This window comes from Pempheris klunzingeri, chromosome 3 (genome assembly GCF_042242105.1).
Source record: "Pempheris klunzingeri isolate RE-2024b chromosome 3, fPemKlu1.hap1, whole genome shotgun sequence".
Classification (NCBI taxonomy): domain Eukaryota; kingdom Metazoa; phylum Chordata; class Actinopteri; order Acropomatiformes; family Pempheridae; genus Pempheris; species Pempheris klunzingeri.
Genome location: NC_092014.1, coordinates 4,140,950 through 4,166,352, shown reverse-complemented (window position 1 = coordinate 4,166,352; position 25,403 = coordinate 4,140,950). Strand labels below are relative to the sequence as shown.

The 25,403-nt window shown below is 41.0% G+C and overlaps 2 protein-coding genes across 2 annotated transcripts; one reads left to right on the top strand and one right to left on the bottom strand.

The window, feature by feature from the left end:
- Positions 1-1,163: 1,163 nt before the first annotated feature.
- On the bottom strand, positions 1,164-4,325 carry lgals2b (lectin, galactoside-binding, soluble, 2b). Its single transcript, XM_070827521.1, has 4 exons — positions 4,294-4,325; positions 2,578-2,651; positions 2,223-2,394; positions 1,164-1,522 (listed from the first exon to the last, which is right to left on the bottom strand). The coding sequence occupies exons 1-4, from the start codon at positions 4,294-4,296 to the stop codon at positions 1,376-1,378; spliced, it is 396 nt and encodes a 131-aa protein (XP_070683622.1). The 5' UTR covers positions 4,297-4,325; the 3' UTR covers positions 1,164-1,375.
- Positions 4,326-6,579: 2,254 nt separating this feature from the next.
- Positions 6,580-19,252, top strand: gtpbp1l (GTP binding protein 1, like). Its single transcript, XM_070827520.1, has 14 exons — positions 6,580-6,620; positions 6,918-7,109; positions 7,555-7,666; positions 10,375-10,555; positions 10,704-10,887; positions 11,397-11,561; positions 11,690-11,813; positions 12,589-12,703; positions 13,316-13,460; positions 14,070-14,252; positions 14,534-14,669; positions 14,819-14,997; positions 15,085-15,225; positions 17,458-19,252. The coding sequence occupies exons 2-14, from the start codon at positions 6,921-6,923 to the stop codon at positions 17,569-17,571; spliced, it is 1,968 nt and encodes a 655-aa protein (XP_070683621.1). The 5' UTR covers positions 6,580-6,620; positions 6,918-6,920; the 3' UTR covers positions 17,572-19,252.
- The last annotated feature ends 6,151 nt before the right edge of the window (positions 19,253-25,403 follow it).

Sequence of the window (25,403 nt, the reverse complement as noted above, 5' to 3'; positions counted from 1 at the left end):
TGGATGAATAAATGAATATTGAGCATGGACAGCAGGTAAATGCTGCCTTTCATAATCCTGAAAGAGGACATTTTTGTTGTATTTTCTTTGTTTCTTGTAATTTTGTACAAAAATGTCATATGTGAGAAACTTGTAATCTGAGGTAGCACTTTCTACAAACTTTGTAAATGCTGCAAACACATGCGGAGTGATGCTACACATGCCCAGCTCTGCTGAGAAACATAACCAGAGCTGTCGAGGATTCAAAGACATTTGGCACAGCAGGTGTATGTTTGCTAACATGAAAGTCTGACTGTCTGGTTGGAGGGCAAACAGCTCAAACAATATTTGATTTGTGTTCTTTATTATACAGTATATTCTCACACATATGCCCACATGTACAAATTATTGTTTTAAAAATATTTAGCAAGAAATAATGCTCAGAGGAACTCTGAGGAAAATTAATAGTTGGACAGTGGACTCAAATGTAAAAAAGCTGCTTCAGTTTTTCATTTACTCTCATATTTGCCATCCACCTTAAACACACACACACACACACACACACACACACACACACGTAAAAGGATATTTCATGTCCTTCCTGGGAATGTGGTTGCATCGTGCCACATTCCTCAGCCTCAGGCCACGACTTCTTTGAGTCCTCCTGCAAATTGTCTCCATATGAACGTGTTTCATCTCACCTCTGTCGTACATCGTCCCTCCTTTTGCATTATCCTGTTTCATCCTCTATTACCTGCTCTATCCTTACTTTCCAGGCATAATGATCGACTCTTATTTACAGCTCAGTTCCAGTTTGCCTTTCGTTTCCTCTTGTGTGTTCACATGTGTAATACAGACTTGCATCGAAAAAAAAAAAATGATGTAGAATGTTACAGTAATAAACTTTACATTACAGTCGTCATCACACAGCTTCAGTGGCTCTTCTCTGGTTTTGATGCTCTTTAATTTATGCTGACATCGCTTTTTAGATGCACTGGTTTCATGTTTTTCTTCATTGAAGCAACACTTTGAATAACAATGTGACCTAAAATGTGATACCTGCTGCTATATATCATGACTAGAGTCAGTCTTTTGTATCAGTGTGTGTCAGAGGGTGAGAGATGAGACAGAAACAGAGACAACACTCTTCCTTCTTTTTTTTTTTTTTAAAGATTTAATAACAAACCCAGTGACTGATGAGATGTCAAGCAGGCACAGTGAGGTAAAATGTGCTGTGGCTCCCTCTTTAGGTCGTTTTTTCTTATTACAACATCCGCACCCCATGCTGTTATTTCATGTAGGCCTCAGCAGGAGAACAGATGAATAATCAGACCTGGACTGTAAAACAGACTATTTCAGCAACAAACAGGTGAAGAGTCAAGGGAGGGCTCAGCCTCTACTTGATCTTGATGCCGACGATCCTCGCGTCACCGCTGACCTCAAAGTACTTGTACTTGAATTCTCCCAGCCGGTTGGGGAAATTGATCATAGAGCCATCGGGAAGCTTGATGTAAAACTGCTCATTGTTGAAGTTGATGTAAAACTGAGAGACAAAAGAGACAGGAAGAAAGAAAGAAAGAGAACACAATTTGTCTTTCATTGTCACTCAAGTTTCAGTTAATTTCAAACAAAGAAAAGATAAGAGAATGTATGTAAAAAAAAAGAATGGCTGTGATATAGGCAAGACTATATCTCTCTCTCTCAGCAGCTATTAAGTTTTATGAACCAATAAACCCCCTCGTGATTCTAAAGCTCAGTGTCTGCTGACTAAACCAAGTCCACTAATAAACTGGTATATGGTGAAAGACATTATGGAATTTTAGCTTGAGCCAAACGACTACAATCAATTCAGCAAAAACAGCCACTTCATGAAAAATATACTTTCTGTGTGTGGACTATACTCACACCCAAAAGCAGTTTTGAGCCTTTGTCGTCTAAACAATGATGAAACCATAAGAATGCAACTTAATTCTTAAATCTCTTGGACAACATCTCCTCTGGAATGAATTATTTGCCATGTTAGGTGCTGCAGAACATGATTAAAATCATTACATAATACATTATCTAACCACTAGAGCACTTTTGAGGCTACGTCTACCAGTGGTACGCTGTATGTGTACTGTACTCAAGTCTCCTCTCTTACATCCTTTGGTCCAGTGATTAATAATATTCATTAATAGTGGTTCTGCTGTTTGGTATCAGACTAAAAGAAAAGGTCAGTCAGTCATACTGTCCCAACACACCTTGCACTCCTCCCCACGCACAAAGGGGAAGTGTCCCTCACGGAGCTCTTCACCCCAGCACCCCCCGGACAGGGAGTTGAAGACAATGACCTCGCTGTCACCGCCGAGCTCGAAACGGGGGTTGAAGTGCATGGCGATGTTCTCAGCATCATGACCGATGTTGATGGCAAAGCTGCAGTGGAGGAGGAGGAACGCAGAGGCAGGATGAAAAAGGGGAAGTAGTGGATGAAACATTAACTTGTCTCACAGTGAACCACATCAACTTCCTCCTGATGGAACGTGATGGGTTCCACATGTAAAAGCTCCAATGTATGAACCACAGACGATGGATTGATCAAACGTGAGGAGAACTGACTTGCTGCAGACGTCCTCGAGCTTGATGCGGACCTTGAACTCCTGCCCCTCCTTGAACGTCATATCCTTCACTTTCTGTAAAGGGAAATGACAAACAGGAATAATGGACCTGAAAATGGCCTTTTCATAGGTTTAAAGCAACATTCAGAGCATTTCATTGTTTTGTTGAAATAAAAGCGACTATTGAGAAACAAGTCAACTTATTACTTTTACCTTTAGGAGAAAATTTGTGAAGATAAGCATCTTTTTAATTTGAGCACAACTAAAGTTTGGATCATATCTGGGCTGGGAGAAGAGACTGTACAGTATTGATATTTATATTCCTCGTGTTCATCTTTCCACATTGAAAACCAGCCTAACTTGTAAGTGAAACTACAGTGCACGGACACAGTATATTAATTGCATTTTGGAACAAGTATCTTTATCTACGTGTTTTAAAGATGATTTGTGATTCAATGTAATTGTATGCACAGTGTATTCAGGTGGAAAATTGCTGATCATAAGCGCCATTATCTTAGCTGTTGATGATTAACCAAGGTCGAACAGTGTACCTGCCTCGGCTCTATAAGTACTGAAACAGGAAGGCGCCATATATGTACACTGACATGTGGTCATCATATAGAGGTAGTAAAACCATAAAAAAAAAAAAAAAAAAAAGCACACACACATGGGCCGTCTGCCATGGTAGATCTGCAGATTTAAGAATTAAAGAAAAGGCTGATGAAAAACTGGAAAACTAATAAAACACCTGGGATTGAAGTTTGCAATTCAGGAAAAGTGCTCATAACGGCATAGCAGGCATTTTCTTCATAGTCACTTCACCTAATCAATAAAGCAATAAATTCCACTCATTACTACCCTCCCTATCTTTATGCTGGACATCACTTGTTACACATGAACTTCAACATCCTGGCCCCTCTATATCTCCACCACACCCATAGAAACCTCATTCCATACACCTACGATATGTTCTTAAACTCCTGTCTTATCTCCTGGCTCAGATCAGAACTGGTTTATCATTGACTGCACAAGCAAACTGTTGGAGTATATTATAGTTAATTTATACTTTATTAATCCCTGTGGGGATGTGAGTCATCTTACTATTTATAAATCTTCTGTGTGCAACACCCCCACCCCCAGTTAAACATTGAGCCACTGAGCCAGATTTCTTACTTAGTATAGATGAAGAAAAGCACTTCCTGGGCAGAAATACATGAACATTTTTAATTTGTTGCTTAGTTTTGGTTTTGATCTACACATCTGTATCAAATCACATAGTACAGGTGAGAAATATTTCTATTTTCCTGGAATGAATGTTAATTACTGACAAAATAGTCAGTAAGAGATTAAAAACATGGAAAAAAACTACGCCTGAAGAAATGAGAGAGGTGTTAATCCAACCAGGCCTCGTCTCTCCTCTCTGTAGACTTTGAATTTAAGTCTCCAACACCATTACACAAGCCAGCAAAAAAGGCACACCTTTTGACAGCATATATACAGTATCTCACTTAAGAAATGTAATGTGGTGCATAAAACATTAAAGCTAGACCATAGATTATGGCTGTGAAAGTTGGAGAAAATGAGAAACATTCTTGCTCTGAGCTTAGAATAATGCCAAAACTAAGGTAAGGAGTAACAAGATGATTAACGCAAATATGTTTCTATGTGGAGAATGAAGAACTATCCCATGAATGACCCCTTGTTTTTCACCACTTACCATCTTGGCTGTCTGCGGTGGGTGGTGCCTGGCGAGTGACAAAGCTCTGCAGGCAGGTGAGTTGTTTATATAGCACTGGTGAAGTTGAAGGCAGGAAGGATGCTTGTAAAAAAAAAAAAAAAAGAGAAAAAAGAAAAAGACTGCTCTCACAGATCCCTTAATGCAGGGGTGTCCAAACTTTTTTCACTGAGGGCCACATACAGAAGTAAGCTATATTGCTAACTTTAATCCACTAGAGGTGATGTTTATTGCCTCACCTCTAGATAGATAGATAGATAGATAGATAGACTTTATTGTCTGCCCCAGACGGTGACAGAAATTCTCCTTTGACAAGGCTCTAACAATAAAAAACAACACATATCACACACACATATGACAAGTGAAATGTTAAAAGCAAACAGCAGCCAAATATATGTACTGTTCAGTGTCTTATTTCATGTTGTTCAGGGTGGTTATTGCAATGGGAATAAAGGATTTTTTTATAGATGTTTTTGCAGGCCAGTGGGACTTTGTAACGTCTGCCTGATGGAAGTAGCTGGAAGGAGTGATGGAGGGGGTGAGAGGGGTCCTCTGTGATCAGGGTGGCTTTCCTGATCACAGAGCGGTTGTACAGTTCGGAGACATGAGTTTGTGGTGAACCAATGATTTTGCTGGCTAGTGGATTAAAGTTGGCAAAATCAATCAAATGTAGGTAAATTCTGCTTGATAACTGAATATGATTCAAGAAAAAAAACAGCCTTTCCATTAGTGGGCTTTCATTTATTAGTTGTGGTACAAGCTGCTCTTTGCCTTGTCGGCTCTTGTTCAGTGTGCACCAGCATCAGAGAGGGAAGCTTGAAATAGTCTGTGCTAGAGCCCTGGTGCTCGAATCAACAGCCTTACCTCCACTTTCTTGCCCCTCGGCGGACACCGTAGATTCCTTTGCCCTCACCTGTCCCAGCTGGAGCCCCATCCGTCGTACCTCCACACAGCTCCTCCCATTTAAGTCCCATCATGCCAACTGCATCTGGCACAGCTTCAAAAACATCCTCACCCGTCGTGGTGCTCTTTAGACTGCTAACATCAAGCAGCTCCTCCGTAATGTGATGGTCATTAGTTATCAGCTGTGCTCTCATCGCACACCGTGTCTGAAACTTTCTACACTCACTTGCTCTCTTACGTTTCCTTAATTCTGCCATTTTGGGTCACCTGTAGCACATTTCTTCTTCGGTTACTCATTTTATAGAGAAGCTGCCTCTTTCAAAGACAGTTACTCCACCTAGTGGTGAGACTAAGAAGTACAACACAGTCCAGCGCAGCTTCCATGTGTGGGCCGTATTCCAATACATTTTTAGAATTTCCTGCAGGCCAATGAAAATTGGACCATGGGCCACAGTTGGCCCAAGGCCGTAGTTTGGACACCCCTGCCTTAATGAAACCACTCAGTCAGTGGCTGTCAGTTTGTTTCATATGACAGGATGTTTGCTACAGTCCTTGGTGTGAGAAGAAATGTAGGAAATCAGACTGATACCATCATTCTACAACATCAACAGCTATGCCTTATGTTTGCTGTATGTGGCCTTTATTGATAGTGTTTCTGGGAAATAAGACATACAGGCTACTGCTACCGTATATCCTCTTGACTGAGATTTAAGAAAGAAGCTGGTATTTATCTATCTTTATCTTTGCACTCTGTTTGCCTCTTTTTTTTTTACAGTAATATAATGACATCCAATTAATTTCACTACAGCTTGTCTGAGGAATTACACATGATAACAAAAATTATAATATCTATAATTCATAATGATAATGCTCTCATGTTATATTATGTAATTTAACAAAAACTGTTGTGATGATAATTAGACACCAAATACATGGGACACGGCCACCATATTATCATTAACAAGCCTGTAGGAGGCCAAATGTTCAGTATTGAGTGAATGAAATGTTTTGCACATTATAGGCATTAAAAAAATATTTCTATTGTCAAATTGCAAAGCATGTTGATATTAGCATTTCCACATATATTCAACTAGTACTTTCATATTCAGTGCACTAGCCTATAGGGCGGACTACTTTTTTCTCTTGGCAGAATGCAAATAAATTAATGATTATCTTTATTTGTTGGCTTTATCCAAATCTTTCAAGCAAATGCTAATTTCCAACCAGTCACGTCAAAGTGGGTCAGAGTTTTACGGCTGATGGCCTTCATCACATTGGCAGTGACGTGTAGTGCTGTAGCCAATCATCTGTCTCCGTGCTGAGATGGGCGTGTCCTCCACTCGGCGAAACCGAAGCTAACTCGCATAAACAACTAAGTTAGCTTGTCAGCTAGCTAGCAACTTCTGGTATGCCTTCATTTCATAAGCTTTAATTACCGAGTTCGTTTATCTTCATTAATCATTAAGATGTCCTAAAGTTTAAAACTGTTGTTGACATGTAAAAGCTAAGGCTATTACTTTTATTTCATTTCTTCAATTTTAATAGTGTTACAGAAAGTTCGCTGTTTGGTTAGCATTAGCTAGCTGGCTGTGATAATCAACCTAACTTTCTGTATATGCTAACGGCTAAAGGCTAGCTGGTGGAGCCCAGCACAAGAGGTAAGTTTATTTATTTTTGCTGCGTTTGCATCATTCTCCCTTCAGAAAATGGCGTCGTTAACGGCGACAGAGCCAGCGATGTGTCCGGGTGCAATACCAGCAGCAGAGTCCATAGTGCCCGCTTGTATGTTTGCACCGGACCGGGGATGTGCCGACGATCCATCCGGCGGAGAGGGCTTTGAAGACGGCGAGGGCACAAACGGCGAGTCCGCGGATCATTTACACTTAAGCAGCAAGGTGGGCCTCATTATAAAATGCACCTAGTAACGTTAAGTTGTGTGGTGTTCCTAGCAGGTTTTGTTTTGATTCGGCTAACGCATGATAAGCAGTTAAATTACAATACCCCTCATTCATGCTAGCTGCACACAGCACCTTTTTTTTTTTTGCAGGCTGTGCAGAACAGCAGAGTGACACGTATGTATGCGTGTGTAACCGTACCCAGCTGTCAGATTTCCAGAGGGTATATTTACTGTATGTGCAAACTTTGCAGGAGCAGCCCAAGGCATCAGACTGCATTAACAAAACATCTCCACAGTTTTTGACTGATTTGCAGAGCACACAGCCTTAAGATAAAAGCTATGATTTGTTGTCACTCATTGGAAGTTGTGACTTGAAGCCTCTCACGAAAGACTTGTTTGACCTTTTCGTTGTCCGTTGTCTCTCCCCGTTTCTCACTTTTCAGCTGGTCCTAGTGAGTCCAACAGGGGAGCAGTATGATTCACTACTACGGCACCTGAGGGAGCAGATAGATGAGGGCTGTGGAGAGACGATCTATGTGGTTGGAATGGGCTCAGGTAAGGGGAACTAGCGTTAGAGCATCTTAATGATGAAGTCTTCAGTTGTGCATACACCTGTACATCAAACAGCACTTAATTCAATAGAATTCCAGCTAAAGTGACAAATGAAACGTCACAAGCTTGGTGATTCCCAGTGGATCATTTGCATCCTCACCTGCAGAACATAGAGATTCAGAAAGTTATATTCTTCAGCTGACACATTTTTGCATGTAGTTGCAGTTATATTTTATACCATACATTTGTTCTGATTGGCCAAAGGTAAGAGCTTCTGTTGGGTGTCTCTGAAAATTCAATACTTAAGTGTGCTGTGGTAGAACAACTTTATATTATAGATGAAAAAAAACAAGACATATTGCACTGAGATATAATAAGTTGATTGAACAACAACTTTTATTTTCCTATTTTGCAGACAAAAATGTCCAGAGATTTTTTCCGACTACAAATTGACAAAAATTTTGAAAGATAAATGTTACTAAATCGTATTTAACCTGGCATGGACTTTTTTTATAACAGCATCATAGTTGCCAAAGAGAGCACCGTTGACCAGTCACCTGGAATACCTGGAAAAAATGATCTTATTTAATTATGAGGGAGAGTAGTAGTCGTTTTCAGCTTTGACAATGTCATGTGAAGTGATACCCTTTAACACTGAGAGGACAGTATGTTGTCACTATATCACTTTAGGCTAAACATGCCCCAGTTTAGTTTTGTTTGAGTTTAATTTTGCCTTTAAATCTTTTTAGTCACGTGGTGTGTGTGGTGAACATATCTCATAGATAACATGTTACAAGCTAGATGAGTGTTTGGAATGTAACCTCAAAATCAAAGGAAATCCATGGCAACAATTTCTAGCACGTTGTGTTATACCTGTATTTATTTCCCACTCATATCTGACCATGTGAAATATGGATAAAGCAGCTTTTTGCTCAAAAAGAACATTGTTTTTATACATTGAATAATCTCAGGAAATTGAAGACATTTGTATATATATAACTGAGCAAAGTAGAGTTTTAGTATATTTAGGGAAAGGCACCAGTATGTAGTAGCAGGGCCATCACTTCTGTCAGCTGTGGTCCCGCCTGTCCTCCCCCCAGGCAGCTAACCCCATTTGTTTGCTACTTGGTTTTCATTCTGAATCCCTCCACCCCACACACATGAGGGCTTTTGTTGGCAACCAGAGTTATTTTTTGTCTGTTACAGCAACATGTGTGACCCATGTGGCCTGTTGGCAGGTCAAAGTGCATGTGTGAAAGGGTGTCATTTTTCCCTGCTCAGCACAGGCACTTTTCACTAGTTCATGTCTGTCTGTCTGGCTGTTTGTCTGGCTGACTGGCTGATTTGCAAGCTGACTGGCCTATTGACCTGACTGGTGGCTTCCATATCTTGGTTTACAACTAGACAGTGTGGCCTGTCGCTTGTTGTGTTTACATTGAGAGAAGCCTCAGTGAGCTAATTTAACCATGCAGTGACTGGGAGTAGGAATTTATGCTTGCATAAGAAAGATTCATCTCTGTGTAGTAATCTATGACAAATCTATAAGTCTAGGGCCAGTTGCACAACATACCTTAGATTTTCTCCTTAATTATGACACTTAAGGCTTCATTTCTCCTTAGCTGAAAGACTTACTCATGGATGTTGCACAGAATCCCTTAAAAGGTTTCCTTTGTTAAGTAAGAGATTTACTGCAGTTTCTATGGAGACTGCTCGTTTGCCCCCACTTGCTCTGGTGATAACTGTTATTGTCTCACCTTTTATCGCCTCACAAAGTTGGCCTTTAGTAAACCAAAACAAATGGATGAAAAGGCGAGAAAGCCAGAGGAGGAAAAGATGTTTCTGGAGGAATACAATAAGAGAAAGCACATCCTAAAACTGATGTGGGTGTGGGTGTTGGCATTAAAGAAATGCCTCCTCTTATTTGAACAGGAATGCTGAAGGCATAGTGTTGGATAGGTTTTAAACTCGGTGAAAGACTTGGCACATTGTTGACGTGTGAACATGAAATACCTTGCCTATCGTTGATCTCATCCCATAGCACAAAACTGTAGAGCAATACAGCTGTGGAAAGAAGAGTGATGAATTGGCTGCTGGTTAAATCTGTTCTGTAAAATCAGTTGCTTGTCGTTAACCATTTGGTTCTCCTTAAACTTGGCTGTGTAAGATAGTCAGAGGTACTTTGAGTTTGCCTTACTGTCCTTACTTTGGTTGCTGGGGTCTTTTGTGCAATGTTTTAAGGGTTTCTTTAAGTATGAGACCAAGATAAAGAGAGAACCTTAAATATGTAAGTAAACATTTCAAGAAAATATTTGAAATGCAACAGATTTTACTTTAAGAAGACCTTAACTTTGCCCCTGCTCTTCTATGCTTGCGTCTCAAACTAACTGGTAATGATCTGGTTATTTTGGCAGGAATAAGACTCTCACTATACCCACTCCCTCCTCTCCTCGAAACCCTTTGTTTATTAGCTTTTTCTTCTACAAGGTCTGCTTACAGTGTGGTATTTGTCCTCCTGGTCACCACCTTGTCATATAGCAGGTTACTAACATTACTAGGGCAACACTTAGCATTAGACCTGAAATCTGCCATGCATGCTTGTAATGTTACATTCCTCATTCTCTATCTTGCATCAGAATAACTCCCGTGATCCATCTTTTGCTTTCTCCATCTTTCTCCTCGTTCACCCACCCTTTCTCTTTCTCTCTGTTTAGATGGAGGAGACTACGGTCTGGATGAGAAAGATATGGAGGCGTCGGTAGCCACAGTGCGATCGCTGTGTGAACAGATTGAGGCTGACCTCATCCTGCTGAGAGAGAGGACAGATACAGCCGGAAAGATTCGGGACTACCTCATCCGCCGGCGTGTGGGCGAGCAGGATTTCCTGGAAGTCAGGTAAACTGAAGAGAAAAGGTTTTATCAAGTAATATTTTCACGGAGAGTGTGTACCTACTTCACTATACCACTTATACAACAACACATATCCCTCTATATTGATACCTGCAGTTCTCACTCTCCATGTCCTCCATCACCTTGTCTCCAGAGTGGCGGTCGTAGGGAATGTGGACGCGGGGAAGAGCACCCTGCTGGGGGTGTTGACCCACGGAGAGCTGGACAATGGCAGAGGCTTTGCTCGCCAGAAGCTCTTCAGACACAAACATGAAATGGAGAGCGGCAGGACCAGCAGTGTGGGCAATGATATCCTGGGCTTTGACCAGGAGGGACAGGTGAGCTTCTCCAAGTGCTCAGGACTTAGTGTATCAATGGAAGTAAAAAAAGTGATGGCCTTTATCCCATGTTTTCCAGTCTGTTGCTGCTTTTATTTTAAAGGCCTTTGGACGAAACACCATTTATAAAAACTGGTGCTTGGAGAGACGGGATGCTTTGTCTTTATCTTAATCAAAGTTATTGCTATTTAATAAGCTAAATAAGCTTTATTTATGAGGATAATCCAGGTTTACACCCAATTAACAATACATTTTTCATGCTGATATGTCCTGTCAGTGTTATTCTTAAGCCTGAAATTGATCATAATAATGGTGTAAGTTCAAATACATTTTCCACTCAGATTCAATTTAAGTACAGTGCAGAGAAAATTCACTTTTTTGGATTTTGTTTGGCACTCTGAATAGCCTTTTCTCTCTTTTGGAGTTTTATATTCCACTCTGGTTTTCATTTCTCTCACATACTGTGTCAAGTCATCTTCTATTCTCTCCGTGTGCCTCTGCTCCCTTAGGTGGTGAACAAGCCCGACAGCCACGGTGGCGGCTTAGACTGGACCAAGATCTGTGAGAAATCCTCCAAGGTTATCACCTTCATCGACCTGGCTGGCCACGAGAAGTACCTCAAGACGACGGTCTTCGGGATGACAGGCCACTTACCTGATTTCTGCATGCTCATGGTGAGAGTTGGGGAAAGTTTGTTTGTGTCTGTGTGAGATTGCCTTGTTGCTTAGTCATTTGCTTTTTTTTGTGTGTTATTTTTCAATCCCTGTTCGATCTTCTCTAACCCTCCTCTCTCCTGTGTCAGGTTGGCAGTAACGCTGGCATCGTTGGCATGACAAAAGAGCATCTGGGTCTTGCTCTGGCCCTAAATGTGCCAGTGTTTGTAGTGGTCACTAAGATTGACATGTGTCCAGCCAACATCCTGCAAGGTAACGAAACAAGCTCCTTTATTGCTTATTCAACTCAACTCAAGTGCAGAGCTGTATATCTTTAAAAGCTAGCATCACATCTCATGCTGACATCTGGCAATGAGCTGTTGTTGAAGTTCAGACTGCAAACACAGTAAGGAGTCAGTAACTAGTGAGAATAATGTCTTTCATTATAAATTCACCTTTTTTTTTTTCTGTTCCCACAGCAATAATTACACCTCTCTATTGTTAAAGCATCTCACAAACACTATTTCCTTTTGTGCAGTACTTGGCTGTGCTTTAATTATGTTAAGGTGTCTGAACTCACACATAGTTGCAATGAAAAGCTTTCAGGGAAAGTTTGGAGTTGTACCCCTAAACTGCCAGAAAGGTTTTAATGTGAAAGAACAGGAGGAAGATGTAAGACTTTGCATCAACAGCAAATTGCAAACAGCAAAATAATGAAACAAATGGGAGCAGTTTAGAAAATGGGGAGTCTAAAATATGATAAAATGTTCTCTTAGAATAGGGAAGTTTGAGATGAAGGGCTGTCTTTGATAAACGCACCCTTGTAGCGCCCTTTTTCTCTTTATTCTAAAGTATATTTTCCTTTAATCTAATTCCTTGTGAAGCACATTAATGGTCAGATATTTATTTTGTGGCCTGTTCAGTTGTGTTATGTGTTCCCAGACGTTGAGGCAGCTGTTGTTTTTGCCCTGTGAATTACTCATAGAATTACTCATCTGCTTCGTGCATGTGTGTGTTTGTGTGTGTGTGTGTGTGTGTGTGTCTGCAGAGACGCTAAAATTATTACAGCGGTTATTAAAGTCACCAGGCTGCAGGAAAATCCCCGTGTTGGTCCAGAACAAGGATGATGTCATTGTCACTGCCTCGAACTTCAGCTCGGAGAGGTAAGAAGACGGCAGATGGACGACGAAGATAGAAAGATGATGTTCAAAGATGGAGAGAAATAATCGTGAGACTGAAAAACAAACAAAGACACTTTTTAATTCTTTATCCATGCAAATAGTCTCATTGAGATCTGACTTCTTTTTCAAGAGAGACCTTTGTATGTATAGCATGTAATTAATGTGTTAAAGCTGCAGTGGGCAATTTTACTTCATTCTAATTTTAGTTAAAATAACTTATTTAGACCTTTGCAAGTCACTAACAGTATTTAATTGAAGGGTCGCTTTAAAAAATGTATGTCTGTGAGCGCTTGCCCCTTTTGTATTTAGGTCTGGTCTGAATCTAACAACCACTCAGTGTTAGCTAGCATGTAACTAACCAATCACAGTGACTCTGTACAAACATCTGATTCAGACCCGGTCTAGTTTTTTGAAGGGGTGAACACTCAGACTTTTCATTTTAAAGTAAGCTTTCAGTTGAATATTGTTAGTGACTTGCAATGGTTCAAATAAGTTTTTTCAACCAGAATTAGAATGAAATAATATATACTGCGGTTTTAAAGGGTCATTTTTAACACTGATACTTCTCTCCTCTGCCTCCGTCCCTCTCTGCAGGATGTGTCCAATTTTTCAGATCTCAAACGTGACAGGAGAGAACATGGACCTGCTGAAGATGTTCCTCAACCTTCTCTCCTCTAGGACCAACTTCAGCAACGACGAGCCCGCTGAGTTCCAGATAGACGACACATACTCCGTACCGGTACAATAACACACACCTCACTTTTCTTTTCAACACATGAAAGTGATTTCCAACAGGGGCGGCTGGAGCAAACACAATGGTTGACAGTGGCCGAATGTCAAAGTCGGCTCGACTAGTTTTAGTGTCCCTGCCGATGCAAAAGCCACCGTGTCTCTCAGCAGCAACCTGCCATGTGAAAAAGTCTCTGAGCTGAATGCGCTTTCTCTGTCAAACCCTTGTGTGTAAATGTGAATGCGGTGACATTAGAGACGGTGTTTTCACAGCTGCAGTGCGCAGCCAGGCTGTCACTGCTTCTAGCGGCAGAGCAGAGTATAAAAACAGAACACTTTGACAACACATTTCACAGTATAAGATGCTTTCTTTAAATGCTTCTTGAGTAAAAGGCAGTAGCAATTGATATAATGCTAAAGAATAGAGTACACCGACTGTTTCTGAATGAGACAAGAAGATTGTGGATGTAAGTTTCATTACCTGAACTATTTACATTTACACTCTTTTTCAATCCTACAGGCATCATTTGTAGAGAATTACACACCCAAAGCTTCATTTTAATGGAGCCTGATGGAGACCATCCCTACATGCATGTGACGGTTGATTTTCTCTTGGCAGGGTGTGGGCACAGTAGTTTCAGGGACTACGTTACGTGGATTGATACGACTCAACGACACACTGCTCTTAGGTCCAGACCCACTGGGCACCTTCATCCCCATCGCTGTTAAATCCATCCACCGCAAGAGGATGCCTGTCAGAGAGGTTCGCGGTGGCCAGACGGCGTCCTTTGCCCTCAAAAAGGTTTGTGGGAGAAGGATTTGCCTGAATTACTGCAGTAACAGCATATATACAACCTGGCACAAAGTAAAGTTTTCAAAATCTTTTGAAAAAGATTATTTTTCTGAAACTTGTGGATGTGACAGGCATATGAATTAGTTTCCAAAGTTTTATAATCAGTTTTATAATGCATGCAAATCCCAACCAGTGGGAGCAGGTAGCCTGTCAAAGCTTCACCTCACCACTCCCCAAGTTCATTGTTTGTTTATTTGCCTGTTTTTTTTTTTTTTTGTACGCTCTCTCAGATCAAACGTTCATCAATAAGGAAAGGCATGGTAATGGTTTCCCCAAAGTTGATGCCGCAGGCCACCTGGGAGTTTGAGGCTGAGATCTTGGTGCTGCACCACCCCACCACGATATCCCCGAGATACCAGGCCATGGGTTAGTGGCAGCACAGTCAAGTGTCTTCACCACTGATATGGTCCAGTTTATGTAGCGTCTGTATATTTCTTTAGTTTGACTGATCTGATCTTCAAAATGACAAAGAATAACTGGATCACACTTTCTCTCTATCATCTCTATCACACCAGTCCACTGTGGCAGCATCAGGCAGACGGCCACCATCCTGACCATGAACAAAGACTGTCTGCGGACAGGGGACAAGGCCTCGGTCCACTTCCGCTTCATCAAGACTCCTGAGTACCTGCACTGTGACCAGAAACTGGTATTCAGGGAAGGACGCACCAAAGCGGTGGGCACCATCACAAAGGTACGCAGCAGTCCTTAACATTGCAGTCTTTTGAGAGTTAATATCAAAAACACAGGTCATCTGACGTTGGCTGTGCTTGGATTTCAGCTTCTCCAATCAGTAAACACCCAGGCAGCTAAGGCCCAGCAGGCCAAGATGCTGGCCAGTAAGAAGACGTCTAAAGAGGGCAGCACAGCCACTGAGGAGGCAACAGCACGGCCGCCTAGTCCCAACACAGCACAGCTACCAGTGAGTAAATACACGCTTGCTTGAACGCATGTTATAAGTTTTAAGGAAAAACAAGTGAGAATTTCCCAGATTAGAGCTCTATGTATATGTTTGAATGTTGTACTGATAAGTAAGCAGGTTGTGTTATGTACTGACAAAGTGTAATGGATGTAGTGGTTTGGTGTACAACCAATCCACTGTTCAGACGACATCCAAACGGTTGACGCACTTCCTTCGTACCATAAATTGGGTCTTTGTTTTTCCTGCGGGACTCCAGCCTGGTGGCAGGTGTTACATTGTACAATCAACATTAAAGTCTTCATGGTAAGTTAAAGCAAAAAAAAAAGTTGTCTCACCGTGATAACTCTGAAAAGTAAAAGGCAAGATTACATTTGAAACAATTTTGTAAAGCTGCTCCGATTTGGATCATTTTTGTGCAACTGTGTTTTGAAGCAGAATGTTCAAGTTACCTCTCATTTCCTTTCCTTCCCGCTTCTGACTCTTTCAATTTGCCAGTTAATTCATTCATTCTGCCCCCCCTCCCCCTCTCACCTGATGTTGTTTCCTCCACAAATATGTGATTTGTCATCCCCCAGTGTTTTATTCTTCTTTTCCTCCAAATCTTCTTTCAATTTTGTCCTCACCCTGTCTGTAATACCCTGCTTTCATTTCCTCAAATGGTTCCATCCCCTCCCCATCATTCTCCCCATTTACCAACTCCCGCATGTCCCCTTTGATCCCCAGCCCCTCTCTGATTCTTCTGCCCTTCATGCTCTTTCCTTCAACTTTTAACACTTTACTTTTCTGCTTCCGTCTCTCTCGCTCCCTCCCCCCTCTCTCCCTGTCTTGGCATGCTGCGTCAGACAGTGGCAGAGGAGGAGGCTCTATGTAAAGATGGCAACAAAGAGAACAAGGTAAAGAAGTTCTGTGGCGACTGTGGGAGTCATGATGAGGTCCTCGTCTTCTTCAGTTTGGATGTTGTTTTGTTGTTGGTTTCTTCACTTTCTAAACTTTGCACACCAGCATGAAAACTCCTTTTCAGTGCAGTCATATTTATAGTTGAAGTTTCCCAAAGTCACTCCTGGAAGCTACTGCTGTGTTTCACTGCTGGATGCTGAGTAGTGATGGGCATCATCTTAACAGTACTCCTACTCTTACTGCTTATCGATGCGGTGCTCTTATCAGTTCTTTTGTTTCTTTCCAAGAGGAAAATGAAACAAAGAACCAAATGAACCTTAATATAATTTCTCATATCTACTGTTTCTAAATAAGTTAGGATGCTCCGCTCATTTCAGATTTATATATTCAGCTGGATCACAGTTACTTGGAAACAACAAAACAGCATTTTAGACAAAGTAGAGAGTGTTTAACATAAACGCCATCTTGAGTTTGTAAACTTGACATTAAGACATTTCTTCATTTCTGCAACACTGAGAGCAGAACCAGTAGCACTGGAGTTTAAAATCCTACGGCCTTAACAGTTTAGCCTCGGGGGCCGTTTTATACCAGGCTTTGTTACCCACACCTACCGCTGAGCGGCTTCACTTTTAGGTACCTGTAAGTGATTAATTGCTGAAGTAGTTACAGAAGTGGACTCTAGTGGTTTCTGATTTTGAAACAGTTGATGTTTGCCTTTTAAAGAGAAATTAATAGCTTGTGCTGTGTTGTTCTTTTCCCTTTTTCCCCAACTGTGCATATTACTTATGGTATTTTACTGTGAAGTCTTTGCATGGTAGTATTTCCAGGAAGCTCTGTGGTCGTGGAAAATGAAGAATTTTATATGTTTTTCAAAGTACGACTTTTCTAAAGGTTGGAAGCACTGTGATTAGTTGGCAGCTGTTTTCTGAGTGGCCATTTGAAAGCAGCTTGTGCGAATGCAGGGTGTTCTGCAGTGTTTTATCGAGGAAGTGACCCCTCCTCGAATGAATTATGAAGTGTAATAATTATGAATTATTACACTTCATAATTAACAATTAACAACTTCAACAAATTAACAATAACCCTCAGAAAAAAGCAGAAGAGCTACATCACAGAAAGAAGCTGTACATTTAACGAATTAGGAAACTGTAGCGGCTTTACCAGCTCCACTAAACACTTTTGTGACTTACATTTTTCATTTTATTCCTTCCCCTTAGTAAAAACTTTAACCATGTAGTGAGAAATGCATTCCTGTTTGGACCAACCAATTTTACCCGCTGGCTGACCTGATTTCATGTAACAGCTGGCTCACTGTGGCGCTCCGTCTCTCCGCAGCTCAAGTCGGGAGGCGGAGGACGCAGGAGAGGCGGTCAGAGGCATCGCGGGAAAGGCCTGAACGCCGCGACTCTATCCACAGCGGTTCCTGCAGGAGCAGCAGGCACAGCGTAAAAACACAACCTGTCATTTGTCTTCAGCTCTCATCTCCTTTACAGGGAGGGAAGGTGACTGCATGGCCTTCTGGTGGTCAGGCTCAAAGACCGACTGCACGTTTCTTTAAATAAAAGGATGATTTTGAATCATAAGAGAGTGAGTTATTTTCCACATTAAGTCAGTTTAAAGCTTTGTTGGTGTAATTACTCGGGGGCTGATGATGATATTGAGTTTTTATTTAGTTTGGGTTTTATTGCCATGATTTGTATTCAGATAGAAAAGGTTATATCATGTAACCTACAAATTGAACATTTTGTTTTTTTTAATCTTTTTTGTAGTTCATCAGAACATCTTTTATAGCATTAACTGTGTTTCCCAGCCAGCAGAGGCATCAGTCACTTTTCCTGCCCAAAATCTCCTCTATAAGCTGTTTTTGTCTGTTGCTCACCTTCCTTCCTTTTCATCCTACATCCTCAAATCCACCCAACTCCCATAAACGCCCCTTTTTTCGGACGGCATCAGGGCTGTTGTTCACTTACTATCACACCGCCAGATTCTTTTCTTTTACAAAGCTCTTCACCCTGGAGATTGGCAATTTGAATTCTCATTGGGAATCGATTGAGCTGAAAGGGAATTGATGCCAACCATAAGCAGAGCCTAAAGCAGGTGAAGTGAAGTTGGTGTAACAGTTCTGGGGTTTTTGCTGCCAGGGAAGTTTTCCCACCCCAGGAATTGTGGCCACTGTACTGAAACATCTCCTCATAGATTCTCTTATCCATCATGCATGGCCAAAGTGTAATCCTGTCATAGAAATGCCATTTTCTCATTGTTATCCCTTCCTTTTCGAGCCAGTTTCTCATCAGTTGTCTCATGTGTTAACCAGGCACGAGCCCACGTGAAGTCACCAGCTTAATTTATTGCAGGCACAAGCACAACTGTCTTCCACTCTGATGCAGTCTGAAAAATGATCCTAGTCTGACCCGAGCGTCTGCGGATTATCTGTTTGTACTCCATACAAAACAGATATTTCAAAGCTTAAAAAGGTCAAGTACACATTTGTATCAGACGCAGGAAATCAATTTCTTTCATATGACCACAGTTTTTTTTTCCTTTTGTACATTTTGTATCAGGTATTTACAGATATTTCTATACGACTGGCTGAGAGACAAACTGTGTGCTGTTCTTGTTCAGGGTCTAAACAACACCAGCCAATAGTGTACAACAAGTAGACAATGCAAGTCATCGCTGATGCCCTAACCCCAACATACACCACGTTTCATGCCGAGTTCTTTTGTAATGCAACAGGTCACTGGGTTCAAGTTGTTCCATGTTGAGTTTATATTTGAAAGGCAACTAAAGAGCGTTATTGTTACAGTTTGAGGGTTTTTATTTTTCTTCAGGAGTCCGTTTCTCTCCTTTCACACACATGCTATGATCTCATGCTGGTCAGTCTGGTCTGAGAGTGTTTTGGGCTTTTATGAAGATTACAGACTCACTGAACAGCAACTTTTTTTTTTTTTTTTTTCCTTTGATTTTTAGTTTTTCCTCCAGACTCCACCATCTCTCATTTTTGGAAGGGACACATTTTGTGTGTATGTATGTACAAAAATACAAATTTGTGCAGAAGAAATAAGGATTAAAAAGAAGATGCCATTTAAATTAAGTACTGCCAGTTTGTGTTGTAAATCCTTTTAAATAAAGATGTTATAGAAAACCGACGTGTGGATAATAATTCCTATATTTCAGGCATTGAGTTGATGCAAATGGAGTCATAACAGGATTGAGCTCAAAGGAGGCTGTTAGGGAAATTTTGCTTTATTTTGGATTTGGATGATTATACGCCATCATTACCCAACTAGCATTTTACATTAGCGTGTGGAGGCTGTTTGATGATATTGCTGGTTGTTTACAACAAATTAAAACATCAGAGCAAATCTAAAGTGACATAATAATGGGATTTTTGGGTCAAAGACATTAGCATAAAATATTTGAATAAATGCAAGGGAAAGTAGCTCTGCTTTTTCACAACCATACAATTTAATGTTTTGGGTGTTTTCACCTTCAGCATATTGGATAATGGATAGTATGGAGACACAAAGAGGGGTGTGACATGAACAAGGTTCCCAGCAGGTATCAGACTGGGAATGTTGTGTTTACATGAAATGCTCCTCTGTGGATCATCTCAGCGTCATTCCTTAGATTTTCAGGCCGACGGCTCCTCTCTCATCAACTGTGTTGATGAGAGGCAGCAACTAGCAGGAATCGCGAGCAATTTGTCATGCGCTCGCGGTTCATGCTGTTTATAAAAACACAAAATCTCTCTAATTAACAAACAAAACAGCTCACCTGCGATTATGAGCTCCGTATTATTCACAGCCCAGTTACAGCACAGTTCAGAGCATCTGCACAACAGCTGCAACACACTGGTCTCAGCCTGCAGCCTGGTAATAGGATCCACTTACAAGACACAAGTTCTGGTTTCTTTCACGGTTTGCTTGTTTGATATGAAAGCATCAGATCTCCACACAGTAAAAGGATTAGAAAGTGTGCATGGTGGCCGTAGTTAAGTGATAAACACCTAGGTGGCAGTAGAGGTCGTGTGGTTCACTCGCTCTGATCTGCACGTGCTCCCTTTTGTTGGATGGGACATTTTCAAGTGAGCCTGTGTGCAACCTGCCAGTCTGGCAGCGCTGTGTGTGCAGTGATGCAGCTAAAATGATTCAACACAGCTTGAGTCGACACGGGGGGGCATCGCCAGCCTCGACCGATGTGGAGCCCAAACAGGAGCTAAAAGGAGATCGACTATTAGACTTTGATTTGTCAGGTGCACAGATACAAAACGTAGGATATCTAAAACGTATATGTTTAAGAAGAGACTGAGCATTAGAGGATGATGCCGAATGACGCTGTCCAACTCTAAATCTAATCCTTTGATTACAAAGAAATATGTACAATAAACATGTCTTATAGAGAAACTTTATTTCCCACAACTGACAAACCTGAGGATTATTTTTAGGTCTTTAATCTTGAATTTCGAGAATCACTTTAAAGATTATAATTCTGCCTCACATTAGCTTGTCGGTTGACGGTTGTGAAAGAGTGGATAATCTCCAACAGTTGTGAGGACGATTTGAAATTCCTTTTTAAACTCACACCAACAACAATTTTTATGGCTTCGGGACACTTCGCATGGCGGCACACTATTGATGCAAAGGGCTTTCAATCAAATTTGTTCAGTAGATCAGAACGAGGCAGCCTTCCAGTCATAATTGTTTTGAAGCACCCTAGACCTTAATGCGGTAGTTTGTATCGACTGATTGCTTTGGCAGCATTTCAATCAAAGTCTCCCTCTGAACCTGTCAACTCATTTTCACAGGTGGCGTTCACCCAGATGGTATAAAAATGGAAATAAGAATGGTCTGTGGTGCAGAGTGTGGGATCACTGAATGACTTGAGCAGTTTATGAAAGTATTAAAAACAACCCCTTACACTGTGCCTGTCTGTTTATTCCCCTTCCCCCTTTTGTCTGTTCATCCCGGCTGCTTTATGAGTCTCGTCTCCCCCGATAGAATCAAACGCCAACAGCAGTTACTCACCATCTCTCCCACTGATTTTATTGGCTTCCACACCAGGCGGGGTGTGAGGGCCTCGTCACCAAGTTTGCTGGACTGAATGGGTCAATGTAAAAATATGCAAAGTCATTGTTTCATCTCAAACATGATATGAAGGGACTTAATTATTGTCTTTACTGGAGATTATGGAAGGACAAAGATGTATTCAGGCTCTACCTCACACACACTCAGACTGAGCAGTCAGCAACTTTAGTGTCCACGGTTAATCTCTCTATTTCACATTTCATCTTATTCATTGAATACTACTTATTCAGGGTCTTATTCAATGGTAGAATAACACTGAATCATCTGAAACAAATATTCCAAACTACTGATAGCGAGGTGATGCGGTGAGTCGTGATATGCTGACGACAGAACGATGATCCCAGAATATTTCTGAATAGCATATTATATTTTGCCATAAATTCATGAAAATAATTTAGAAATGTGTCAGCATTATTCTTGTCAGTGTTGTCTTCAAAGTGAACATACAGCCACAGCCACAGAACAAAGACCTGCAGGAGGACCGTGCTCCACTAGGGGTCACTGATGTGGGATCCATCGCAGATTGGAAGAGCTCATAAACGTCAGAGAGGTGCGTCCAAAGCTTTTTTTTTTTGAAGTTGCAAAAAACTGGAGGTGAGACTGTAATCTGAGATGTGTTTAAAACCATAATGCGTTTTCTTCTTATTTACAGGTGGTGCATTTAATCATTACTACATAAACGCACTGTTTTGGGTCTGCCACAGACCACGTCGATGGTCTATTGAGTTTCAAAGCTTTTTCAACGTGCTTCATTTCAGATGTTTCTGGCCAAATTACCAGACACATGAACAATGGCAGCCAGCAGTTGTTCTTCCAGCTGAGTGAAGGCCGATTGTGTCCACCGACCAAGCAAAACTTGGCACTTGCAGCTGGAAAAAGACTCCAACTCCAAATGTCATGGACGAAGAACCTTTACACAACTTTCCTCCAATCACCACCATCACCAAAGAATGTGGGCTGATTTCTGCCCCAAAATTATCTTATCATTAACAGAACGGCTGAATCGAGAGTCGGCAGCTGCCTGATTCTCTCTTCAAACAGATCATCGGGAATCTTTTGAAACTGCACAACCACAGCATGGGCTCAATGGGAAATTCACTGATGACATGACGAACCAGTCATCTATCCCCCTTACGATGGACTAACAGAACAGGCCAGTCTCCAAGTCTGCAGGTTGGTTTACATTTTACAGTAGATTTACTGCAAGGTAACACTACAGAGCAGTGGTTCTCACAGTGGGGTCCTTGGACCATAGTTAGGGGGTCCTTAAAATTATAATTGAATAAATAACTACAGACGGGGACAGATTGTGTCTATTACACCCACTTAGCTTTGGGCCAGTAGATTCTATTGTATTGAACAACTCTAATATGATTGTGACACAACATATCAATCTGTCATGAATCACTCACATCACTCAGGGTGCAATGAAGCGTTCTCGCTGCTGCTTAGCTTGGCTCATTGCTGGTGGGCCAGGAGAATCTGAGTCAGTCCACATAGCGGCTCAGTGGATGGGTAAAAGTAAGAAGCCACACGGACTTTCACAAGAGCTCAACTTATTCTTCCACTTGAAATGTGTGAAGCTATGCTTGGGACAGAGGCAGCAAGACAAAAAAACACTGTACCTCTCTCAGATTACGCTGTGTGGAGGACAATTGAAAAGCTTTCGTCAGTCACAGCTACTGGATAGACTTTTCTATTCGTTTGGACAAATCAAAACACGTTGGCATTGTGGCCCAGCATTTCTTTCTTTTCTGTAAGGAGGCACCTTGCAGTACAGCACAAGAGGAAATAGACTCCTGGATGCTTTAATGACGTGGAAGTGGGACTGAGCTTGAGATATATATATATATATATATATATATATATACACACACACTACTCACAAAAAGTTAGGGATATTCAGCTTTCAGGTGAAATTTCAGGATGAACCTAAAATGCATTCTAACCTTTCCAGGTGAACTTAATGTGACCTTCTCTAAACCTTTGAATGCACATGTCCAACTGTTCAGTGTCTCAGTACTTTCTGCACCAGCTGCTGTTCTCTAACAAGAAGCTTAACAGCAACATTCACAACAGGTTTGATCCATGAATCCACCAATACATTTCCTGCTTCAGTTAGAATTGGTATTTAAACAGTCCTCCTCATCCTGCTGTTCACATTCTGACATCATGAGACCAAGACGACACCTAACAGTTGATCAGCAGCACCTCAACACTGGAGGCTTCAAACAGGAAGTCCTCAGACGGAGGTGTTCACTGAGCTTAGAGGGTCACAGAGTGTCATCAGGAGGTTGGAACAGTGATACAGAGACTGGAAGAGTCACAGAAAGGAGAGGAGTGGACGTCCTTTGGCCACATCCCAATTTATTGAGACACTGAACATGTTTTGTTGTGGTATACCTACCACTGTTGTTAGATTTTCTACAAATACATTGTTTAAGATGAAGAAATCACCATTGCATGCTTCTACTTAAATGCCCTACTTTCATAATATAATATCACTGTAGCATTCACTTTTTACATTTTCCATATATTTCACCTGAAAGTCGAATATCCCTAACTTTTTGTGAGTAGTGTATATATGGAGATTTTCTAGGTCTCTACAAGTGCAGTAGAAGCTTTTATTGGAACTTGTTGTCCAATGGCATCTGAACCTGGTATCTCAGTATGGTATTAATTAAAGACACACTGTTTGTGTTACTGGTGCATTCAAATATAGATGATCCTGTCCATTCTCACCCACACTCCATACGGTAACTCAATATAATGGATTTCCGCCCAATGCTCGGGCCAAGGCATTGTTTGTTTATCTCTGACTCCAACATGGTGGCCCTCAGGAGGCTTCTGGCTGGATGACAACAAAGGAAAGTTCACAGCATTATTCATGAAAAAGCCAATTAGTTGGTGGACAGCACAGCCTGCAGAGAGAAGACGAAAGATAAGTCAAATTCATTTCTCACCAGAAGATTTTTCAGATTTATTTGTGGGATCTAATTTTTTGGTAAAACATAGTCACATTTCCAGCCAAAGCATACAGACAGCTTTTGCTCTCCTCACATATGTATATGTGCACTTTTTAATGATTGGTACCAAAGAAGTTAAAATTAGCTAAATGTTCATTGGTTGAAAGATCCAATTTGCACTTGTACACACATGTTTGCAGGTGCATCGTCTGTTTGCTCACCACAGGAGAATCTACGAGCAGCAGGAAAACTAGATTGCAACACAAAATCCAAGTGGAGGCCCAGTCGATTTTTTTTTTTGGATCTGTATAATCTGGAAAAAAGCCCCCAAAGAATGAGACTCATGAGTAATCCATTGCAGTCTGGAAATCAATTATAGCATCAGCTTCATCCTAAGTGGCTCAGGGTCAGTGTGCCAGTAAGTATGGTGCAAAAAGTTTTCATTTCCAAAAGAGGAGAATAGCTCGTTAGTCGATATAGAACAGATGTAGGCATGTGAGTAGCTGCTAGAGCGATGAGATACTCACATACATTCTGATTTCATCTTGTTTTTTTCCTTCTCATTTCATGATGTCTGACTTACATTTTACCCCTTTCAAAACAAAACTAATTCTAAAGTGTCGCAAACTTACTTTTCCATTACTGTTAATACAAAGAACGCAATTTAAAGTAATGTAATATCTGTCCGAACACTTAAGAACTGAATAAACGCTTTCTAAGTGACAACTGAGAACAACAATCATCATCAAATGAACCAGCAGTTGGTGATATAAGTGAGATTTACTGTATAAACTACAGTGGCAGCATCACTGTGTTGTGAGGCCGTCCATCCAACAAACGCCATCTGTGTCTGCAGATAATGATCACTTTTTTCACTATCTCTGTGTTTTGCAAAGATTGAACGCTGAAGCTTTGTGTTTTAGCCGGACAATGATTTTCTGAACATCTTTTTTCATGCGAGAGAAATATTATCACGTTTGAAAAGTTAAAAACCCTCCAACAACATTTGTAGCAAATATGTGATCAAATTCACTCTGTTCTGAAGATTAAACACTTCCTGATTAAGAGATGTTGTGTGTTAGCCTCAAACTACTGAACACTTTGAGCTAACAGTTGGCCCTATTGATAAGAGATTAGATCTACTCATTTGAACTCATTGGCAAAGCCATTAGTGACTGAACGTGAGGTCACGTGGCTCTTAAAAAAGCATAAAGCTATTTATAGACGT